The sequence below is a fragment of the Temnothorax longispinosus genome, chromosome 8 (genome assembly GCF_030848805.1).
Source record: "Temnothorax longispinosus isolate EJ_2023e chromosome 8, Tlon_JGU_v1, whole genome shotgun sequence".
Classification (NCBI taxonomy): Eukaryota; Metazoa; Arthropoda; class Insecta; order Hymenoptera; family Formicidae; genus Temnothorax; species Temnothorax longispinosus.
The window spans coordinates 21581788-21600840 of record NC_092365.1 but is presented as its reverse complement, the minus strand read 5'-3'; the positions used below and the strand labels follow the sequence as shown (position 1 = coordinate 21600840).

Genomic DNA, 19053 nt, shown 5'->3' with positions numbered 1-19053 from the left:
AAGATATAGATTGTTATAAAATTAATATTAAAAAATCATTTTAAAATATTCTTACCGTGATTGTTTCTAGCTGAATATTTCTTTTAGATAGTTTTTCGTTATTATCCTTCTCATCTTTTCTATTTTCCTTTGTCAAAACGTTTTCAGCTGTGGTTCCATGAGATTCTGCATATTTTATATTAAACAATGAACTATTGGGCACTACAGTTCCTTTATGCTCCACTTGATCCAAAGCAAGATTAGTTTGATATCGAGTCAGATTAGTTTCTGATCGAGGAAGTTTTTCGAGATTATTTCCTACGAAGGAATGTCTATGCCTACGAAATACAATAAAATAATTCTATGAAAATTGTAAAATAGCGAATAACGTAATTTCCACAATGATTATTAATATTTTACCGATTATTTTGCATTCCAATGTTAATACAAGCGGCTAATAAATCCTCGTCATCCTCGTCTCCGTCGCTAACTTGATCTATATATAGGTCACAAAAAATTGTTTGTGTTTACTGAATCATTACAGACTAATTTTCCACAGTTCTCGCGGAATACAGTATAATACTTACATCCTGAATCGTTATTAGAAGTCTTTAAACCAGTGCTGCTAGATGAGAGTTCAATGTCACTCGCTGGTAAATTTGTATTTATTTTGCACGTATTTGACTTAGAGTCTGCAAATTTATGTTATTTGTGAAAAAGTCTATCTAAGTTATACGAAACGCTTGAGCTAAATAAAATGTTTTAGATTACCTTGACTATTAATCCTAGAGCTGGACTCCCCATCATGATCGTCATTATATTCAGAATTTCCTAATACCATCGAAATTGGCGTCGTTCTTACACTACGCAAATATGCAAATAATTATGTGTTAAAAAATATTCCAATTAAAATATTCCAATTAAATATAACAATTCATTACTCAAATGCTTTGATGGATTCTATATATAAAACATGAAATATTATGATTAATTAAAAAGCATAATTACCTTGAATGACTTTGCATGCTTGCGTCTTCTCGATTGCCTTTGAGATGCTTGCTGCCCAAATTTTCCTCAAGGTACGGTAACGAACGATTCGCGCTCTCATCGTCCGTAAGCTGTGTCACGTCTCGTAAATTCAAATCCGTTTCAGATTCGGTAAAGTCGTTCAGTTTTGGTACGTCTGTCAAGGACAATGCTTTGCATTCACTGGTGTCCTCCACATGCCTCGCCTTATATCGTTCCGGTAATTTCTTCGATGAGTTCCTTATACGGCTATCGTCCTGTAGATCGGAAGCGGAAGTGGCCCTGGACGAGTTCAGGGACGTCTCGCGTGGTGTTCCCTCTGTGTAGTAAGTTCTGACTGTGTCCTCATGCAGGAGTCCTTGACCATTGCCCGAAAAGAAATCGGAATGTTGTTTCTCGTCGTCTATAGTTTGCTCGCCGTAGCGCAGACTATAGTCGGTTGGTTGATCCAAATCCGTTTCGGCGTAATTGCCGAATAAATTATCGTCCGGACTGGGAACAATCGTTGCAGGTGATATTGTTTTCTGAATACTGTTTAGGGCAGTATCAATATCATGATGACGCAAAAGGACCTTCCTCGCACTTTCTTTTATAGGAGAAATGTCAGATAAATAGGAGGTCGGATTCGAACTATCGACGGTCGTGTTTGCGGTTGTTCGTCGATAATCCGATTTAACGCGAACAGTCGCTTCGACCTCTTCGGAGACGCTAGACTGGCTACCAGCCTTAGACGAGGATGACACGCTCTGATCGATCAGAGACATGTTGTTCTCGATGGAAGAGTGCAACGAGGTTTGAGAGGGTTCTTGATTAGGCACTGCAGCCCATGATATGGTAGAATTTGTGCATCTCAGCTCGTTTATATCGAAAACGTCGGACGGTCCTAATTGTTCCGGTATTGCATTTTTGTAACGCAAGGTATATTTCCTTTCGGAGGAGGTGACTTTCGTGTCGCTACACACGCCGTTATTACCGAATCCGATAGTGGAATGCAACGATGAGGATTGTTGTTTGATCTGCGAGTCGGTAGGCGATATCCCGTTCAGAACATGACGATTTATTCGTTCAAACAACGTGTCGGAATGCGTACTTGTCACAGAACGCATCGAGTCTCTACTCTCACTCCTGGCGACTCCGTTGCATTTGGCGGTGGATGTGCTGGGTTGACTGTGCAACTGATAAGAACGCAGGCCATGAGCACTGATGCCGAGGAGACTGTGATCGAGCTTGAATGTGAATTTGTCGTCTTTGTTAGTCGGCGACGTGCTCGGTTCGATATTGTCGCACGTTTCGGCCAGATTCTGATCAATCTCCTGCTCCAGAGCCCGTTGCCTGCGGGCAACCAGGCTCGGCAAGGTCGACAGCCCCAGTCCGCGAGCGGTGGAGTCCAAGTGGACGAGATTGTTGCAGCCGGGTCTGGCACTCAATAGATTCTTCAAGGCCGCGCTAGAACCCATTGAGATCATTTTATGCTTGGAATGAACGAGACTACGCAGCATCGGCACGGCCCCTAGGTCCCAAAGGAGACGTTGATCCTGAGGACACCGCGCGGACAGGTTCCAGAGTGCTCCGCAGGCATTGCTGACCACCGTCAGACTGGGTGATCTCAGCTGCTGTAGGAGAACTTGCAAACAGCCTCTCTCTCTCACGGTAGCTCGATAATCCTCTCGCACCGCTACGTGGCTCGATACATTTCTCAGAATACCGCCGGCGTTTTCGACGATCGCAAGCGTCTTAGATGGCGCCTTGTAACTTAGCATGTCCACGAGAAAGGCCAGCGCGCCGTCCACGGCGCAGATATCCACTTTGTTCGTGCTGCAGTGAGCCGACAAGTTCCACAGAGCGGACAGGATTGATTTGAGGGTGGATTCCTTGCGACCTTCCATGGCGGCTTTCATCAAGCCTGTCACCGCACCCACTTCTCTCAGAGTCTGCTTGCTGCTGCTGTCGGCGCGCCAGGACAAATTCCTCAGGACGCTGGCCGTTACTTGCCTGAGATCGTCGCTCGGACTTTTCAGTTGTGAAACTAACGCCTTCATGAATTCTTTGAAGGAGCAGAGCAGCGCTTTATTATTGCCGTCACCGAAGGTCAAGTTGGTCAACGCCATTCCCGCGTACCGTCTTAACGTGATGCAGTTCTGATCGTCGCTCTCGCTGCCATGGGCCAAGTGATCCATCTCGATGAGTTCCGCGACCGCGTGGAGGCCGCCCAGCTGACACATCGCGTGGCGATGGGCCTCGTCGAAGGATAATTTCATAAGCGCGGCTATTGTCGCCGCGGGATGTCCTCTCTCGAGGTCATCCGCTGACTGATCCCGTTCCAGGGACATCCTCAGACTCTGACAATAGTCACGCAGCTGCTCGAGGAATCGAAGCACCCGCGCCTCCCGGCGACCGGCTCTTTCGTCGCTCTTGGCGTGCACCACGTTGTGCAACGCCTGCATAGCTCTGTCTCGAGTGTCAGGACTCTGTCCGGGCGCATGGATCAGTTGTACCAGTAATGGCAAGCATCCGGATTGTCTCATCACTAAGCAGCTGTCTATAGAGGTGCTCATAGAGAGCAGAGTCGTGCTCATATCATCCCGGCCGTTCTTCTCGAGCATACCCAGGAGATTGTACACCACGTCTACCTTGGCACCTAATCGTCGATGGCCCTGCAGCTCCGCGGAGTTAGCCCCGAGAACCGCGGAGTTCGACGACGATGAGAAACTCATCACGCTGGCCACATCCTACGTGCAGACATAGATTTTCGTGCAATGTTTTCATTTGTCCAGATAACGCGCAAACAAATATCTAGAGAGATGTCCCGATTTCTCAGACATTTCTTTAGATTGCTCTTTAAATTGGAATGCCCTTTTCAAGTCCGGCGTTATTTGAGATCTACATACGTCGAGTGTTTGAGAACCATTGTTCTCCCAAAACTACCGGATGTCCTTTTAATCATCAAAAAAACAGGCGGTGGTTTCGCGACACCCTGTATGCCACGAGAAACGGCATGAATCACAATACTCCGTTATAATCGTTCAACTTACATTGTGTGTAGCGAGTGATGTGCTCTGCTGAGCCGGAAAGCCAATCTGTTGATTAGCCCATACATCTCTTCTGATGGGCCACGTTCCGCGATACGAAGATGGTAGCCTGTGGCTAGGCAGAAAAACACTATCCTGCTTAGCTTCTTCCTCGCTGCTGCCATCCTCATTGTAATGTTTACTCCTCCTCAGGTAGAACTATAACATGAAAGATTTTTCCTCTCGATTTCTGATCTCATTTCGCGCGCAAGAATAGATTTTTTTGCGACTTCGTCAACGCGATCTTTTCTTTCGCGACGGTTCCTGTATCTTCAAGATCGATAAAACAATACGATAAAGCCATTTTATGTTGATATATCGATGATGGTTCTTCTCGAAATATTTACTGGCGTGTATATAATATAAAAAAATATTATTCGTTAATTTCAACCGCAAAATAATTTCATTTATCGACATCTTAGCTTCGCTCAAACGTCCACGATTCAAAACAAGATTTTTTTTTACATCTGCGAATCGTCTATTCTCTCTGCGCTGGATAATAACATATACAAGAGGAAACGTGCCGCATCGCAGTTACAGCTTGAAATTTTCAACACGTGCGCAAGTGCGGATGAATAGGAAAGCGATGCAATACAGACGCATCGCGGAGGGTGACGACTTAAGGACGTTCTCTCGTCCTTATACTAGAGAAAATCGATTTTCTTAGGATTTCCTTAAAACTGAGAATATACGTTAATTTAGGTGTGCTTTATGCATGGTATAAATTTCAGTACCTCTTTCGGGATAAAAAATCAAGATACTGAGCCTCAAAGTTTCAACTTTTACTAATGAAAAGGTTTTCCAGGCCAAACGGTAAGAGATACGAGGTTGGCCAAGAGGACCAAAGTTGCTTCTCTCGTCGAGTTCTATAAGGAAAAAATGCCAAAACTAAAAAAATTAAATTTAAAATTTTTTTTTAAACTTTGAGGCTTAGTATCTTTATTTTTTATCCCGGAAGAGGTACTGAAATTTATACCACGCATAAAGCACACCTAAATTAACGTATATTCACAGTTTCAAGAAAATCCTAAGAAAATCGATTTTCTCTAGTATAAGGACGAGAGAACGTCCTTAAAGGGCTAGGCCCAGCGAAAGAGAAAGGACGGAGCGACCGCCGAGACTCGGGAGGGAGAGACGAAATGCGTGTATATGCGCGCCAAGAGGGAAAACGAACGAAAGAGAAGAGAACGCCGGTGGATGACAGTGGTGAGACAGAGACGAAAGTCGAGGGCTCCCCGTAAAATCAATACGGGATACGTTAGTGGAGGTGTATATACTCGTGCGCCACGAGCATAAGGCAATTCGTATGACAGTGGTTTTCAACCTTTGTTTCTCTCATGGAGACTTACTTTTGTCAGAAAAAAAGAACACGCGCGACCTCAAGAAAAATTACATTGCGATTTGACGCAGTTCTAATTTCTTGTCATTGAAATTATATTCGGAAATATGATAACATTCGCGTGTGCGAAATACGTGCGGGGAAAATTAAACTGAAAGATTAACTTTGTCCGACTGAACGCTTATGATGCTATCATTGACTTTTGCTATCATTCTTTTGGTTCTAAACGATTGAAGACGTTCTATGTTTAGCTTGAATCTTAATTGTTCTATAATTGAAATTTAGATCTTATTTAATTTATAAATAAATGTTGCGGGACTAGCAAAGTCTAAACGAAACAATTTAATAATTTAAAAAGGACAACACTTCGTCTTAAGCACACTAATGGTGCATTGCTGGTCCAACGACAATGGATTAATATTGATGTAACAAACAATATACCACGTAAACTATTCTAGCTATACAATTCGAAATGATGCATAACAAACACTAACGTCACGTCGCGTCACGACAACGAGCTTCACCCTTAAAAAACTCTTCACCAACGAATAAATTCAAAACACTTACATACGAATACAAATATACTCGGAATACTTTACGTACACACTATCACACACAAAAAAGGATCGTGCTCCGATAACAGACGAAAAAGGTGCTACCTCGGGACTCGGCGTTGACGAGCGTCGTTCGTCCTCCTCCTTGGTCTCCGGCTCCATAGCATCCTCTTTGCTGGTCTCAGCGACGAGAGGAGAATCCAGATAAATACGCGGCGGCCTCGGCGCTGCGGCATCGACGGCGGCGGCGGCGACGACGGGGTTGAACGACGCTGCTGCGGCGTCAGAGGCCGAGTCCAGCCTGCGCGATGCCAGGGGTGGCGGCGGCGACTGCCGTCCTCTCTGTGCGCTCCACGCGCCGGCGACGCCTTCCACCCCAATACCCGCCGCCGTCGCCGTCGCCGTCGCCGCCGCTACCGCCGACGAGCCGCACAACGACACGCGACCCTCCGTCGCGCGCAGTCTATCCCGGCGGGATTCCGCGTTCTCCTGGAAAAAAAAGAGAAAAAGGTGAATATGCGCATCAGCGCGGAAGCGAAAACGATGGTGAACCATAATATAGTGAGCATATAAGAGGAAAAGAGATTTTTCTGATCATTCCTGAAATTCGAAGCTTCATGAAAAAAAAGGATCAGTGCCAGAAATTAATTAATATATTAGGTACATATAAATCGGTGGAGTCTTTCTGTTATTTGAGAAATGGCGAATGGTAGAAATGGAAGGAGATTAGCATTATCATACTTGGTGATCCTAAAGCTGTCTGTAATACCTACACTCGTTTTTAACAATATTTGCTTCGTATAAAAATTCTACAACTTGATGTTACAAAATGAGGGTGCAGGTCCATTCAGTAGACATCAAGGAATATCATACCGTTTGTAGAATTAGGCTGAGACTCCAAACAAAAAAGTTAAACGAAAAGTACGATTACGTGAACGTAACATGTACGTACATTATCGTACTTTTCGTTTAATTTTTTTGTTTGGAGTCTCAGCCTAATTCTACAAACGGTATGATATTCCTTGATGTCTGCTGAATGGACCTGCACCCTCATTTTGTAACATCAAGTTGTAGAATTTTTATACGAAGGAAATATTGTTAAAAACGAGTATTACAGACAGCTTTAGGATCACCTTAAGCTGTAGCGCAATGCAATTAAACGCATCCGGCGCGCGCGTAATTAAGTGACTTGACAGGTCTTGACAGGTTTATTCACCAATAAATCGTTTAATTTAACGCATCGTTTTGATTTCGATTGGCTTGTATCGTTCGCGCACAATCTCCTCTTCTCCCGTTGAGTAAAAGTGTGCAAGCGCAATAATGATCGAAATCGTTATTTAGTTCCTTCAGCATATAGAAGTGCTAATATAGGATGTATTTAAAATGCACTGTATGTTTGTGCCATATTTCAATCTTAAAGTCAAGGTCAAGGTAACGCTTTATAAATATATCGCTCTATTGTGTCAAGGTAACGAGGAATTCCCGATTGTAATTTATCATTAGAACAACTTTCGTATAAATAATAAATCGTGAAACAGCGATGACCCGCGATACGTGCATTGGCGCTGCACGCGGTACACCGCGGCGTGCACCGTTAATTAGCGCGCTGCTCATCGTGATGATTGCTTGCGGGGGCGAAACGTTTTAACCCTTAACTAGCATGCGGGGGTGTCAAACACCCCAAAACAAATTTCGTCAAGTTTAGGCATCTTTCTCGGTCGGTTAATCTATGAATTTCGCATAAAATTAATTAATAACAATTTTTTTTTCATAACAAATTTATTTCAAGAATTTTTTTGAACCCTCAAAACTAAAAATTTCATAGTTTAGGCTAATGGGTATCATTCCAGTGTTTAATGTATGTACTTGATTTTTTTCAAGCCTATTGGAGCCTCCATTATTTCGCCGTACCCAACGTTCAAAGTGTACAACACCCCGTGTGCAGATAACGTTCGATCGCGGACGTGTGCTAGTTAAGGGTTAAGGCCATCGCACACAAAATGCATAGCTTAACATAAGCGTAGCATAAGACCGCTAAACCAATGAGCATCCAGCATATAAAGTCGCCATATCGATTTACATAAGATGTTCATTGGTCCAGCGGTCTTATGCTATGCTTATGCAGCCTATGCAATTTTGTGTGCGATAGCCCTTATCGCGCTGCAGTTTTGCATTCCACGCCAACTGCCAGAGATGCTTCAACGCATGCAAAAGACATTTAATCCAAAGACCAATGACGTATAGTCGTAATATATACATATTATATGTATAAGACAAGCAATCGTACATATCAATGTGTACATGTGTGGGGGTGCGCGTGCATGCTACACAATAATATTACTAAAAATATTTATCAAAGTTCTCAGTAAGCAAACTGGCCGCAGTATAATAACAGATTAGCAGCAGATTTGCTCAGATATCGCAACAGATCCGGTATTAATGTGTCCGCATTAAACTCGTGTTTTGTCGACAGTGCTTGCCGATATAATCTAACAGAAGATTGCCGGCAAACACCAAACAGAATCTGTCATTTCGCAAACATTTAAATGGAATATATCATATAACATATAAATGTTACGAAACGGCAGATTCTGTCAATTTCTGCAATCAATCTACTTATTATATTCTGTTAGCAGATTCTGTTATATATTTCTGTTGGTATTCTATCGACAAAATTTGTAGCAGACACTTTAAAAATCTGTTCTCAGATTTAGCTATCCAGATTATTTTAATCAAAAAGTCGTTGAGAAATTAATTTTGTAGATGTTATCTTAAGTTTACGCGTGACTCATGCATTCCTATGTACTACAGAGGTAACAAAATGGACTTCGATCAGATAATTCAATGTCGAAACTTTACTACCAATAGTACAGTACCGCGTCCAGTCTCGGATCTTTTTTTTAATTTAAACTATTTAAAGCTGCAGAACGTGCTATAGGTTGCTACTTGGATCCGGTTTAAATCAATGATAATTTCGATGGTATTTCCACTAGATCTTGCATGAAAATTAAATGGCAAGTAAAAACGAAAGTCGTCCCTTGAATCTGCGTCTCTTCGTAAGCGTAATTAGAGTGCGTTGAACGTAAATAAGCAAAAGTGACGCATCTTCGCTATTATTCGCAAATAGACACTTTCACCATTTTCTCCGGCGTTCAAATATCCGATAAAATCACGCGTGATTTTCCGAAACGGTAATACGCTTAAGATACAATAACTAAACTAGACTAACGAGACTGTCGATAGTAATTATATTACGGGTATAAAGCTGGTAAATTTATAGCTCTCGGTAACCGCTCGTCTATCACGTTTGCCACGCTTGCCGCCTGCTTTCGGGACGATGTGTACTTTGCGCATTGGAAAAATAATCTCTGTTCTCCACAACTAGACGATCATGTGATACGATCGAACGACCTGCTAAATCGTAAAGATCGGAAACTAACAGGACAAGGCGAGAATTCACTTATAGCTTTCACGGCGGCATCGTTCGTTTCCTTTCTCCCGCGAACTCATTAACCGTCGACCGGAAAACTTGCGATTCGTGATCGGAAAGATACGCACGTCTGATGCAAATAATGATTCGCGCTGCGCCCATCGGGAGTCGCGAGGCATGTCCAGATAACTGACGGATAGCGAAATAAGCCGCTTAATCATCTCGATTTACCTGTAAGTGTCTTACGTATTTACGCGTACAGCACAGGTAAGCGGAATTCGGCTTATTGAACCGCGCATCGTTGCGAAACGATGCGGGTGAGATAAGAGGGCCGACAGTTTAATGACGTCGTACGTGGTGAAGTGACTCAATTGCGATCGTGGAACAGATAGATAGCCGTTTTTACGGATAATGCTGTGCGCTCCTGTATATTATTATTATTTATTTCATCTGACCTAAAGTTATTATCGTGTTCTCGTGTAAACTGTATCATATTATATATTAATGATAGCCAGAAAAGCTACTGTGTCATTATATCAATTGTGAATCGCGAGAATTATCCATACGGAGTCGATATCATTTTCGAGGAAAAAATAATAATTCGAGATAAGTCATTAAACATACAAATTTTTATAGTTTAATTGTTATCTTAAGGCTCCTGGTTCCTGAGCCGAGAACTCTGCGACGACTACCCAGAAGCCTTAAGAAGTAACGACTAACGACATAATTATCGCTTTTGGAACAGGCGATGCACGAAAAGCAGTTCTGTGGGCCACGAATTTCATTTCTGACACGGCCAAGCGAGGAAGTGTATTTTAGTCACGAACGGTTTGTGTACGCGCATAAAGTACGCGCGAGCGCCTCACAGGCGTTTTCATGCTCGGAGATGTCTTTTTGTCATCGTCAACGTTATCTAAGACCGCGTGAAATAAGCGTGTTCGCGCTTCGAGAAATCTAAACTGCGACAAGTGTTACGTGTCGTGACCGCGTTGTTTCTCCTCATCTCGGTCTCGGCTGTAATCGTGGGAAATCGAGTGACGAAGCGGACGTATCATGTTACAAATTACCAACGTTTCCGGAGGATATACATTTTACTTGTCAAAAAATTTTCGCGAAATTTTTGTCCGAAGAAATTTTGTCACTCATGTACAATGTAAATAATTTCGAGCATTATATGCTGAAAGAGCTTACGAGAGAGATTATAATCTTATGCTTTAGTTATGCATACGTGTAATAAAATGATTTAAGCCGACGAGATACGTACTCGAAAAAATTTCAAATTGATGAGCCTTTTCGGAAAGCGATTTAGAGTTCAATATCGAAAAATAAGTAGAAAACAGAGCATGCCGATCAGTGATGCGAGAACGACGAAAGTAAATTTCCGGTTGGTGCTTCGGGAGGTGTCGCGATACGCCCCGTTTGCAAGGAGATCCGAGATCCGTGCCCGTTCGAATTATCCTAATTATTCGAATGTCCGAAGAGCTCAAGTGGCAAGTGCGAGCGTTGGACAAATTTTACATTGTTGTGGAGAGAGGACGTGCAATCTTCTTATAATCGAGAAATTTAAAGATCGAAACAAAGGAGGAGATTTTTTATCTTTGAATATTAGGATTAGTCCCAGAATAATATAAGTATTAGAAATTAATATTATATAATATTATGAACTCGTTTATATCAATGAATTTCTATTCCATTGCTTATACTATTATCGCTATTATAAACGTATACCTTTCGTCTATTCGACATACTATAAAACGTTGATCGATAGTCTCGAAAATCTATACGTATGTTTAGGATGATAAATCGATATATAAAAGATATATACGCCGTACGTCGATGCTGTCGTTTGAGAATTGACATTTCAATGGCGACGACCTACTTCACGTTCCGCTCAGACGTTAAAACGCTTCACCTTAGATTAATCACCTTTTCACCTCGATGCGAATCGCCGAAATCCTCGGCAAATCGCGCGCTAGCCGAACAGTTGGCAGCTGATAATCGCCACGTCGTCTGCTGCGTCTCTTCCTCCCGTATGCCGATTCTCCGCTCCTTGTCGAAGACGTCGACGGCAGCAGCGACAGTGCCGCGGCTCTCCATAATCAGTCTCTGTCGATTTTTCTCCGTTTTGACGATCTTCTGATTTTGCGAGGCGGACGCGAACTGGCCGGTGCGGGGAAGCGGGATCATCGTCGCGGTTGGTTTACCACGGTTACGAGGATCTAGCTCGCCGCCGCCGCCTCTCGGGGTCTCTCGGTGTCCTGGAGCACTTCCGCCGCTACCGCATCCCCTTCCTTCACCTCCTGCGTCTCCGCTTCTCGACAGCTGGTCGCGATTTTCGCCCGGCATCTCTCGCTGCGTCTCGAATTCAGTCTCATGGAACATTCACTCGTTTAGGGATCATCCGTCGGCTCCGATATCGACGTGAAACGCGCATTAAAAAATTGATCGAACACTCTCTTGAACAAGTGGCGCTCCTTTCTTTCTCTATCTCTCTTCTCTGGAAAGATCTGTCCCGCTATCGATCCTATCGAGACGAGAGCGGACGGCTGCTCGTCCCGTAGCCCCCGTAGGAGAGCCGACGACAACACACTGATTATCACTGATTACTCGTCGATCCGATCGGCACCGATTCGTCGAATTCCATGATAACTTGGGAGGTGCGTATATAATTCCTCCCGGACACGCACCGTGCGGACCGTTTCTTCTAGCGACAACGGCTTGGAGGCGACGGCGACGACGGCTCCATCGTGTACCATCGGACGTCGCGAGGGCACGGGACGCATGCGTTGAACCAAAGATTTTCAAAATGTCCCTCTGGCATTTCAGCCGCCACCACCGCCACCGCGATCCACAAGGATCCTCGACACGCCGCACCCTCCCTCCTCTTCCTCCCGTCTTCACCCTTCGATGCGTCGTGCGAGTTGCCGCAAGTGCAATTAGTCGCGCGTTCTAATCAAGTGCATCGCATCTTGTCCTTCCGTCGCCGTGCCGCGCCACCCGCGCCGCGCCGGAGAGTATCTTCTCTTCGTCCCTGAGACATGGCACCGCGCGATAATCAATAGCTTTAAGATCACGTGGTCCGGGTGAAAAATGTCCTCACGTGATGCCACCGTTTTCGAAAACTAATAATACGTTTCAACATGTGCAATTCTGTAATAGAGATTTTCATCTTTTTGACCATGATTCATCAATTCGATCCGGCAGATATATATCAGTCAAAACAGTTGGGGTGATTAATCATTTTCACGTCGCATTCGAAGGCAGGTGGAATTCACGCAGTGGAATACCTTTTCACGATTTTTATTAATATAATTCTCTCATAGAACGCGTGTGTATATGTGCAACGATCGCATAGACACGTGACAAATGTTATTTGGAATTATTTCAATATTGTGCACTCTTCACAATCGTTGCTTGCTACAATCCTAGAAGATACGAATAGAAACTGGCACGAGTTTCGCGGACAACCGCGGGACAACATTCAATTTCAGTATGATCGGCGTGCATTCAGCTGACAGCAGTTGATTGTAGCGAGCATACTCGCGAGAGGCGAAGGAGTTTTATCCGATTCTCTCTTCTCCGATCAGACGAAGATGAGAAAATCTGCCGCGCGCGTTTCCGAGACTTCGGCGCGAACACTTGCCGTCGCGAGGTTCACCGCTCTGCTCCGAATCGCGAAAGACTTTGACTTCCCTTCCCCTTCGCGTTTGATCCATCACCCCCATGATATATCGCACGTGTCAACGTCTCGCCGTTGCCATTTATAGGTAGTTGTATACGCAGCTGCCCGCTCGCGCGGCCCACACGCACGATGTCTCACGTCGCGTCGTGCATTTCGCAAACTCGTGGAGAGCCGTAACGCGACTGTGCGACACGTGCGTGTCGTTAACGGGCACTCGTGTACTCGCGCGTCACGCTTCTTTCGCGAATGGCTTTCCCTCGGAAGTCAGTTATCGCGTTCCCTTCGATACGCGGATAACCATCGGGATCGATCGGATCCGGAATCGCCGGATGATGAACTGGCGCGACGCCGCGCCGCGTATACACTCCCTCCTTGTTCCCGATTGCGACGGAACACGCTTTGCGTTAACCGGAACGGCGCCGCGGCGTGCTCAATCAATCCTCTGTCTTAATCTTTTTGCCCTTCGCAAGGCAAAGAACGGTATTCCTCGTCGATTCATCGTCTTAAAAGAAGCAAGAAGATATGCGGAAAACGTATCAGGAAAAATATACACGTTGATAAACTACTTCTATTTTTCATGTAGAATCGCAGTTTAGATTTCGATAAATAATTGCTAAGTGGAACTAATGAATTCCAATTATTGGAATAGTTTAGCGCTAAGTAAATAGTTCTAGATAAATTAACCCCAATTTGCCATATTTAGCATTGAGTATCTAGTTAAAAATACGAGTCTGAACAATTTTATAAATAATGATAAGTTTTTACTCAACGCGAGAAGCAATTCAACGCGTGGTAGAGCGCAATTAAAGGGAAATCGACGGCTTCGTTGGAAGATTTCGTGACCCACAGGAAGAGACGGAAAGGAGAAACGCGTACAAAGAAAACCGGCAGTTTCGATCGAGGAAAGATCGAGGAAACTTATACTCTTCGATCGCACATGACGCGCACACACTCACGATCAGCCGGCCGTGTCTCGTGTCTCGCTTCGACTTTTCAGATGCGTTGAAACGTAGATTAGATATCGAGAACTAGCCGCGGCGTGGCGACCGATTTCATCCTCGACTGGATCGTCCGGATTGCGAGTGAAACGATTTCTTCCGTCGCGAGGCGATCCATCGTCGGCGCGCGAGATGAAGCGGAAACTAGAGCGCGAAAAAGGTCCAGAAGCTCCTCGCCGTTAACGAGGCTGCACTGCGTGCTGCGTTGACTTCTGGAGGCGCACGGACAGCGGAGCGGCCGCTGCACGAGAGGAGAGTGTTGGAGCGGTTGAAATAAACTGTGTAGGTTAGGGGATCGAGAAACAGCTGGGCTCGGTCTGGGCTGCTGGCTGCTGCACTGTCGCTGACGACGCTGACTCACTCGATCTATCCCCCCTTTTCTTGCCGGCTTGCTCCGCTGACTCCGCTCTCTCGCTCTCGCTCCTGCTTCCGTCCGTCTCTCCGAGCTCGGCTTCGTGGTAATCGCCTCTCTCTATCCTCCTTCGCTCTTTCTCTTTCTAGTCTACGACCATCTTTTCTTCTCACTATCTAATTAGAAAGACGTCTGTCTCCGCCGCCGAGTCTTTCCTTCGCCGAGGGAATACACTTTCCAACGCTTGACGTTTCTAGATTAGTTCCAGATTAAATGACAAATTGTTTATTAGTACTCAACAACTCAGAGGAGCTTAACTCGCGAGGCGCTCCGCTTACTATATATGTATACATATGTACATACGTCTGGACATGAATCTGTGATTTATGCTTCTTGTTATGTCTTCTCCCGTCTGGGAGAATATCTCTCACCGCGATTCGGAGCTTTGCCGCAATTTAATGAGAAATTCATCGCTCTCGAGATGCCTCAACTTTATTTCGTACAAAAGATTGCTTCTCTGCTTTTTCAAACATTTACACTTGGACAAGTAATCTATGTACCACGTACACAATGTTAAACAGATCTCGATGCATATCTCATATTGAAACAACAAAAGAACAAATCTAAAAATATTCTTCCTCCATTTCTCAGCTACGAAATAATCGTAGGGATGCCCAAGTAGGTACCGATTAATTTAATCAATAGCCTCGTAATCACAAGCATTCTTGTACAATGTTTCCATCAATATCTTAATAAATTGCCGACAAATTATAATTATCCGATCATCCGTGTCTCCGCGGATTTTACACTCCGTTCTACAACAAATTACCATGTTCTTCGTGGAGATTATCAACGAGCTTTTCTTCAATATACCTGATTATCGCCGGAGTCCTTCCTTTCACTAGTCGCTCCTATCTCTATAGCGGACTACCGTCGAGGGGTTCTCTTCGCGTCTATATCTAATCAGGAAACCGCGGGATTCCGCTTCTCCTCTTCAACGATCACGCATTCCGTTAACCGAATAAACCTTCATTGCTGTTAGGTGGATAACAATCTCACCCTTTCGACGAGAAAGTTTCTAATTGATGTAAGAGGAAGAGACATGAAAGTGACTCCGGAGCCGAATGGTAATTAATGAAATTCGTGTGGGAGATTAATATGTACATTGCATTTCCGATATGTGAGCCGATATGCGTATAGGACGATGAAAACTGTCAATAATCTGCTTTGTGAGTCGCTTGCAAAAAGTTGCTGCACAATATCGCGTGTAGTGCGCGAGAATGTGTGAAAGATAAACGTCACATATTTTATAAACCTACACCGCGATACGCAACACACGGGACTTCCTAGCCGCGAAATAAAAACCAAAGTATGCAGAGATTGCGTTTATACGCATTGGCGTAAGCTTATACTTAAATTTTGTAAGATCAATATATTGAAAATTTAATGCAACATATCGAAAAGTTTGTAAAGCACGAGATGCACGAGACGACGTCTCTGATTGTCTCATTTTATTTATCTTGTTATACATCGCCTCACTCGCAGAAATTCTATAAAGATACTAATATCCGCACTGTTCCCGATTCGATCGTTATTGCGTGCATACAATGGTACCTATAATTTATATTATGCAAAATACGGCTGCTGAGAGTAGATTATATATTTCCGTAGATAATATCTCCGATATCGTACAATATATTATCATTTCTCTAATCGTTTTTTGGCAGTCAAAAAATTCCCGAAATATTCCCGCAAGAATCCCGAAAGCGTAAATTAGTTACGTAGCACGAATTTTTGCATACGCAGCAGGGAACGGGGGCGCGATCTGTCGTGCCCCGCGGTGTGATATATTTTAGCCATTTCGTGGGAACGAAGAGGACCCTGATCAATAACACGCAGCGGTAGCAGCGGGGTGATGGTGGTGTGTGGTGGCGGCAACCCCACCGATAATTCCCCCCATAGACGTGGCGCATGCTCGCGAATTAAATTCCGCCCCCTTTGGTAATTTCATCGTGCTTCGGTTTCTCTCGCGCGAGAGAGAAAGAGAGCGAGAGAGAAGAGGGGAGGGGAGGGAGAGAAAAAAAATGCGCCGCGCGCAGAGCCACGTGTGCAGACGGATTGCGTATAATCCGGCGACCTTGAACGCGCGAACCTGGACTTTTATGCAGCGGATATTGGGCACGACGCGGAGTAAAACTGCACGACGGATTTATCGAATGAAGAAACGAACTCGGGTGCTCGCGCATAGTGCTGCTTTCATTGCAGCAGAATTTAAAAGGAAAATTGAACAGCACAGGCGCTAGATCGGAGATTCTTTCTCAATGAGTTAAGATTTTATGAAATTACATATTAAATAAACATTGTTTTCTTTATGGTTGACTCTTATCGGTGATGCGTTAGTTAGACGAATCGAATTATACCTATAATTATATCTGTAAAATTGTATCTTTAAAATTGCGCGTTTGTTACGCCATGCACTATGCAAAGTTTGCGATGCTTTAAAAGATCAAGAGACACAGTAGTGTCTTGTGCCAAGTATACGCGAAGCGAGACCGCACCGTGACTCTTTTACGCGACGCGACGAGTTATACGAGCACTCGATATTATTAGATCTCAATAACCGCTCAACTGATCAAGTTCTAAGTAGACCCACGCGATAGCTTGGGTTTTAATTATGTAATAAGTGTTTTTATTTTTCCGCTATCTATCAACGTGGGTACATTTGTTTCGTGTAACTTAGAATTACAAGATGGAATTTAGTGGCGATTATATGTACTGCAGGTCAGGACCGAGACAACGTAGTACGGATGCTACGTATTATCTTGTTCGTCACTTCAGCGTATTATGGTTATTAATGTTAGCGCTGTACGATGCATGCACTGCTGATAAATGCATTACTTTGCACGTACAAAAGAAATAATTTACAAAGGAAATGTGTGAATTATTTGAACAAAATTGATGTCAATTTAAAATTTAATAATTGAAATGCTTTTAATTTTCTTGCAGAAATACATCTGTCAGCTCGAAATTAAAGCGATTGGCGTGCGACGCGACGCGACGAATGGAATAAAAGCGAAGGTAAAAGAATAAATTAGTCGTACACGCGCAACACCCAGAATTTTCAACCAGATGGGGCCGACATATTAAACGTCGTCACCTGTCGAGCAAGTCGATCTTTGCAGCCGGATTCGTGCATCGATCAGGTGCAGCATCGCTTACCTGCAATATTATCGGGTGACGGTCGCGACTTCGCCAAGCCAGAAGCCGGCTGGTGAGTTCGTCCGATCGAGCGCTCTCGGTAGATTCCAAATCGCGACGATATCGCGGCCGAAATCTCAGATTGCTGCAACAATGTGATAACATCGTCGATGCATTAGTCATCGCATTTCGTGACAAGCGCTATTCGCGGAATGTGTCTATTAATAGAATGCTGAGCGAAGAGGATGTATGTATGTATGTGCTACACGCGGATAGTAGCCAAATCGGTCCCACGACAATCGGTTATGTGACTCTGATAATACAAATGATATTATTATACACGTATTACGTACAGGATGTGTTGGAAGATAAAGTCAGTTGGCGCGCAGATGATAGAAGGTCGTTGTACAAAAATGACAAAATCTTCTGTAATTACATATTGGAAATACGCGTAAATATTATAATTTGTTATAAAATTATGAACTTTCCCAAAAGTGTGATATCTCCCATCACCTTGTTTCTCTTGCTTCTTACAATCTGTGCAAACGATAGTGCATGTAAAAGGACCCTATCTTATACGCGCATAAGATTTACCGCGATTCATTCGCAAAGTGCAAGCCGACGAGAGCTCCACACGTTCGCGCAAAGATAAAAGAGAATGACATCACGTGCACTTATACGTTGCGCAAATGGAATTCCTCTTACGCTGCTTTCTCCGCAGCTTCCGTCCAACGTGATGGCTCTTTTTCTCTTTGTCGTTTTTGAACCGCGGACTTCTTTGAAAGAATGAACGAAAGCTGCGAATTTCCGTCAAAACGAGATACAGAAAGATACATAAGGAATTCTGCATGCATACATTTTTCTCCTGACTGCTGCCAACCTTCGGTTGGCGAAAACGAGGGAGTATGCGTTTTATTTTGATGCGTTAGAAACGTTTTTCTCTGCACAATATGTTCTTCCTTTTTTTTATTTTTCGTATAAAATACTATATTTATGACACGCGTTTTTCGCAAAAAAAAGTTTTTTTGATTTAAAATGATACTTACTTGCATTCAGCAAGGGGCTTCTGTCCTGTCTCGATTTCCTGCGTTTTATCGCAATGCCGTATCACGTTATCCGCCAAGAGTTTCCCTGCAACACGAGATCATATCATAAAGATAACATATACGAGACAAAGTTTGTTCTTGCGTAAGTTCAATCTGACAAGCATTCGTAAAAATCGAGATAAAAATAAATATTTAAATTTCAAAATTTTTTTGTACAGGTCAACGTTCATTCACGTGATCGCCCTTTTATTAAGATAAAAAAAAAAAAAACACAGAAGCTGAAAAGAAGAGATTGATACTTTTCTGGCCGTTAGGCTTCTGCGTCGCTGTTCATCTTTCCGTTGATGACTTTCTCAAAAATAACCATGTGCCCGCGGAGAA

The 19053-nt window shown here is 43.7% G+C and overlaps 1 protein-coding gene across 4 annotated transcripts in view; it reads right to left on the bottom strand.

The window, feature by feature from the left end:
- The window catches only part of LOC139818079 (uncharacterized), a 36322-nt gene that overhangs the window by 6233 nt on the left and 11036 nt on the right, over positions 1 to 19053 (bottom strand). For 2 of the 4 annotated variants that reach the window (XM_071786507.1, XM_071786506.1), the window contains exons 3-11: positions 18673 to 18757; positions 17648 to 17771; positions 6072 to 6455; positions 4038 to 4232; positions 988 to 3734; positions 751 to 842; positions 567 to 671; positions 400 to 475; positions 56 to 317 (exon numbers count right to left, since the gene is read on the bottom strand). In XM_071786507.1, coding sequence (XP_071642608.1) covers positions 56 to 317; positions 400 to 475; positions 567 to 671; positions 751 to 842; positions 988 to 3734; positions 4038 to 4232; positions 6072 to 6455; positions 17648 to 17771; positions 18673 to 18757 — 4070 coding nt within the window. Of the gene's footprint in view, positions 1 to 55; positions 318 to 399; positions 476 to 566; positions 672 to 750; positions 843 to 987; positions 3735 to 4037; positions 4233 to 6071; positions 6456 to 11322; positions 13974 to 14034; positions 14389 to 17647; positions 17772 to 18672; positions 18758 to 19053 lie in introns of those variants that run through there. The other 2 variants (XM_071786505.1, XM_071786504.1) reach the window with 2 other exon arrangements.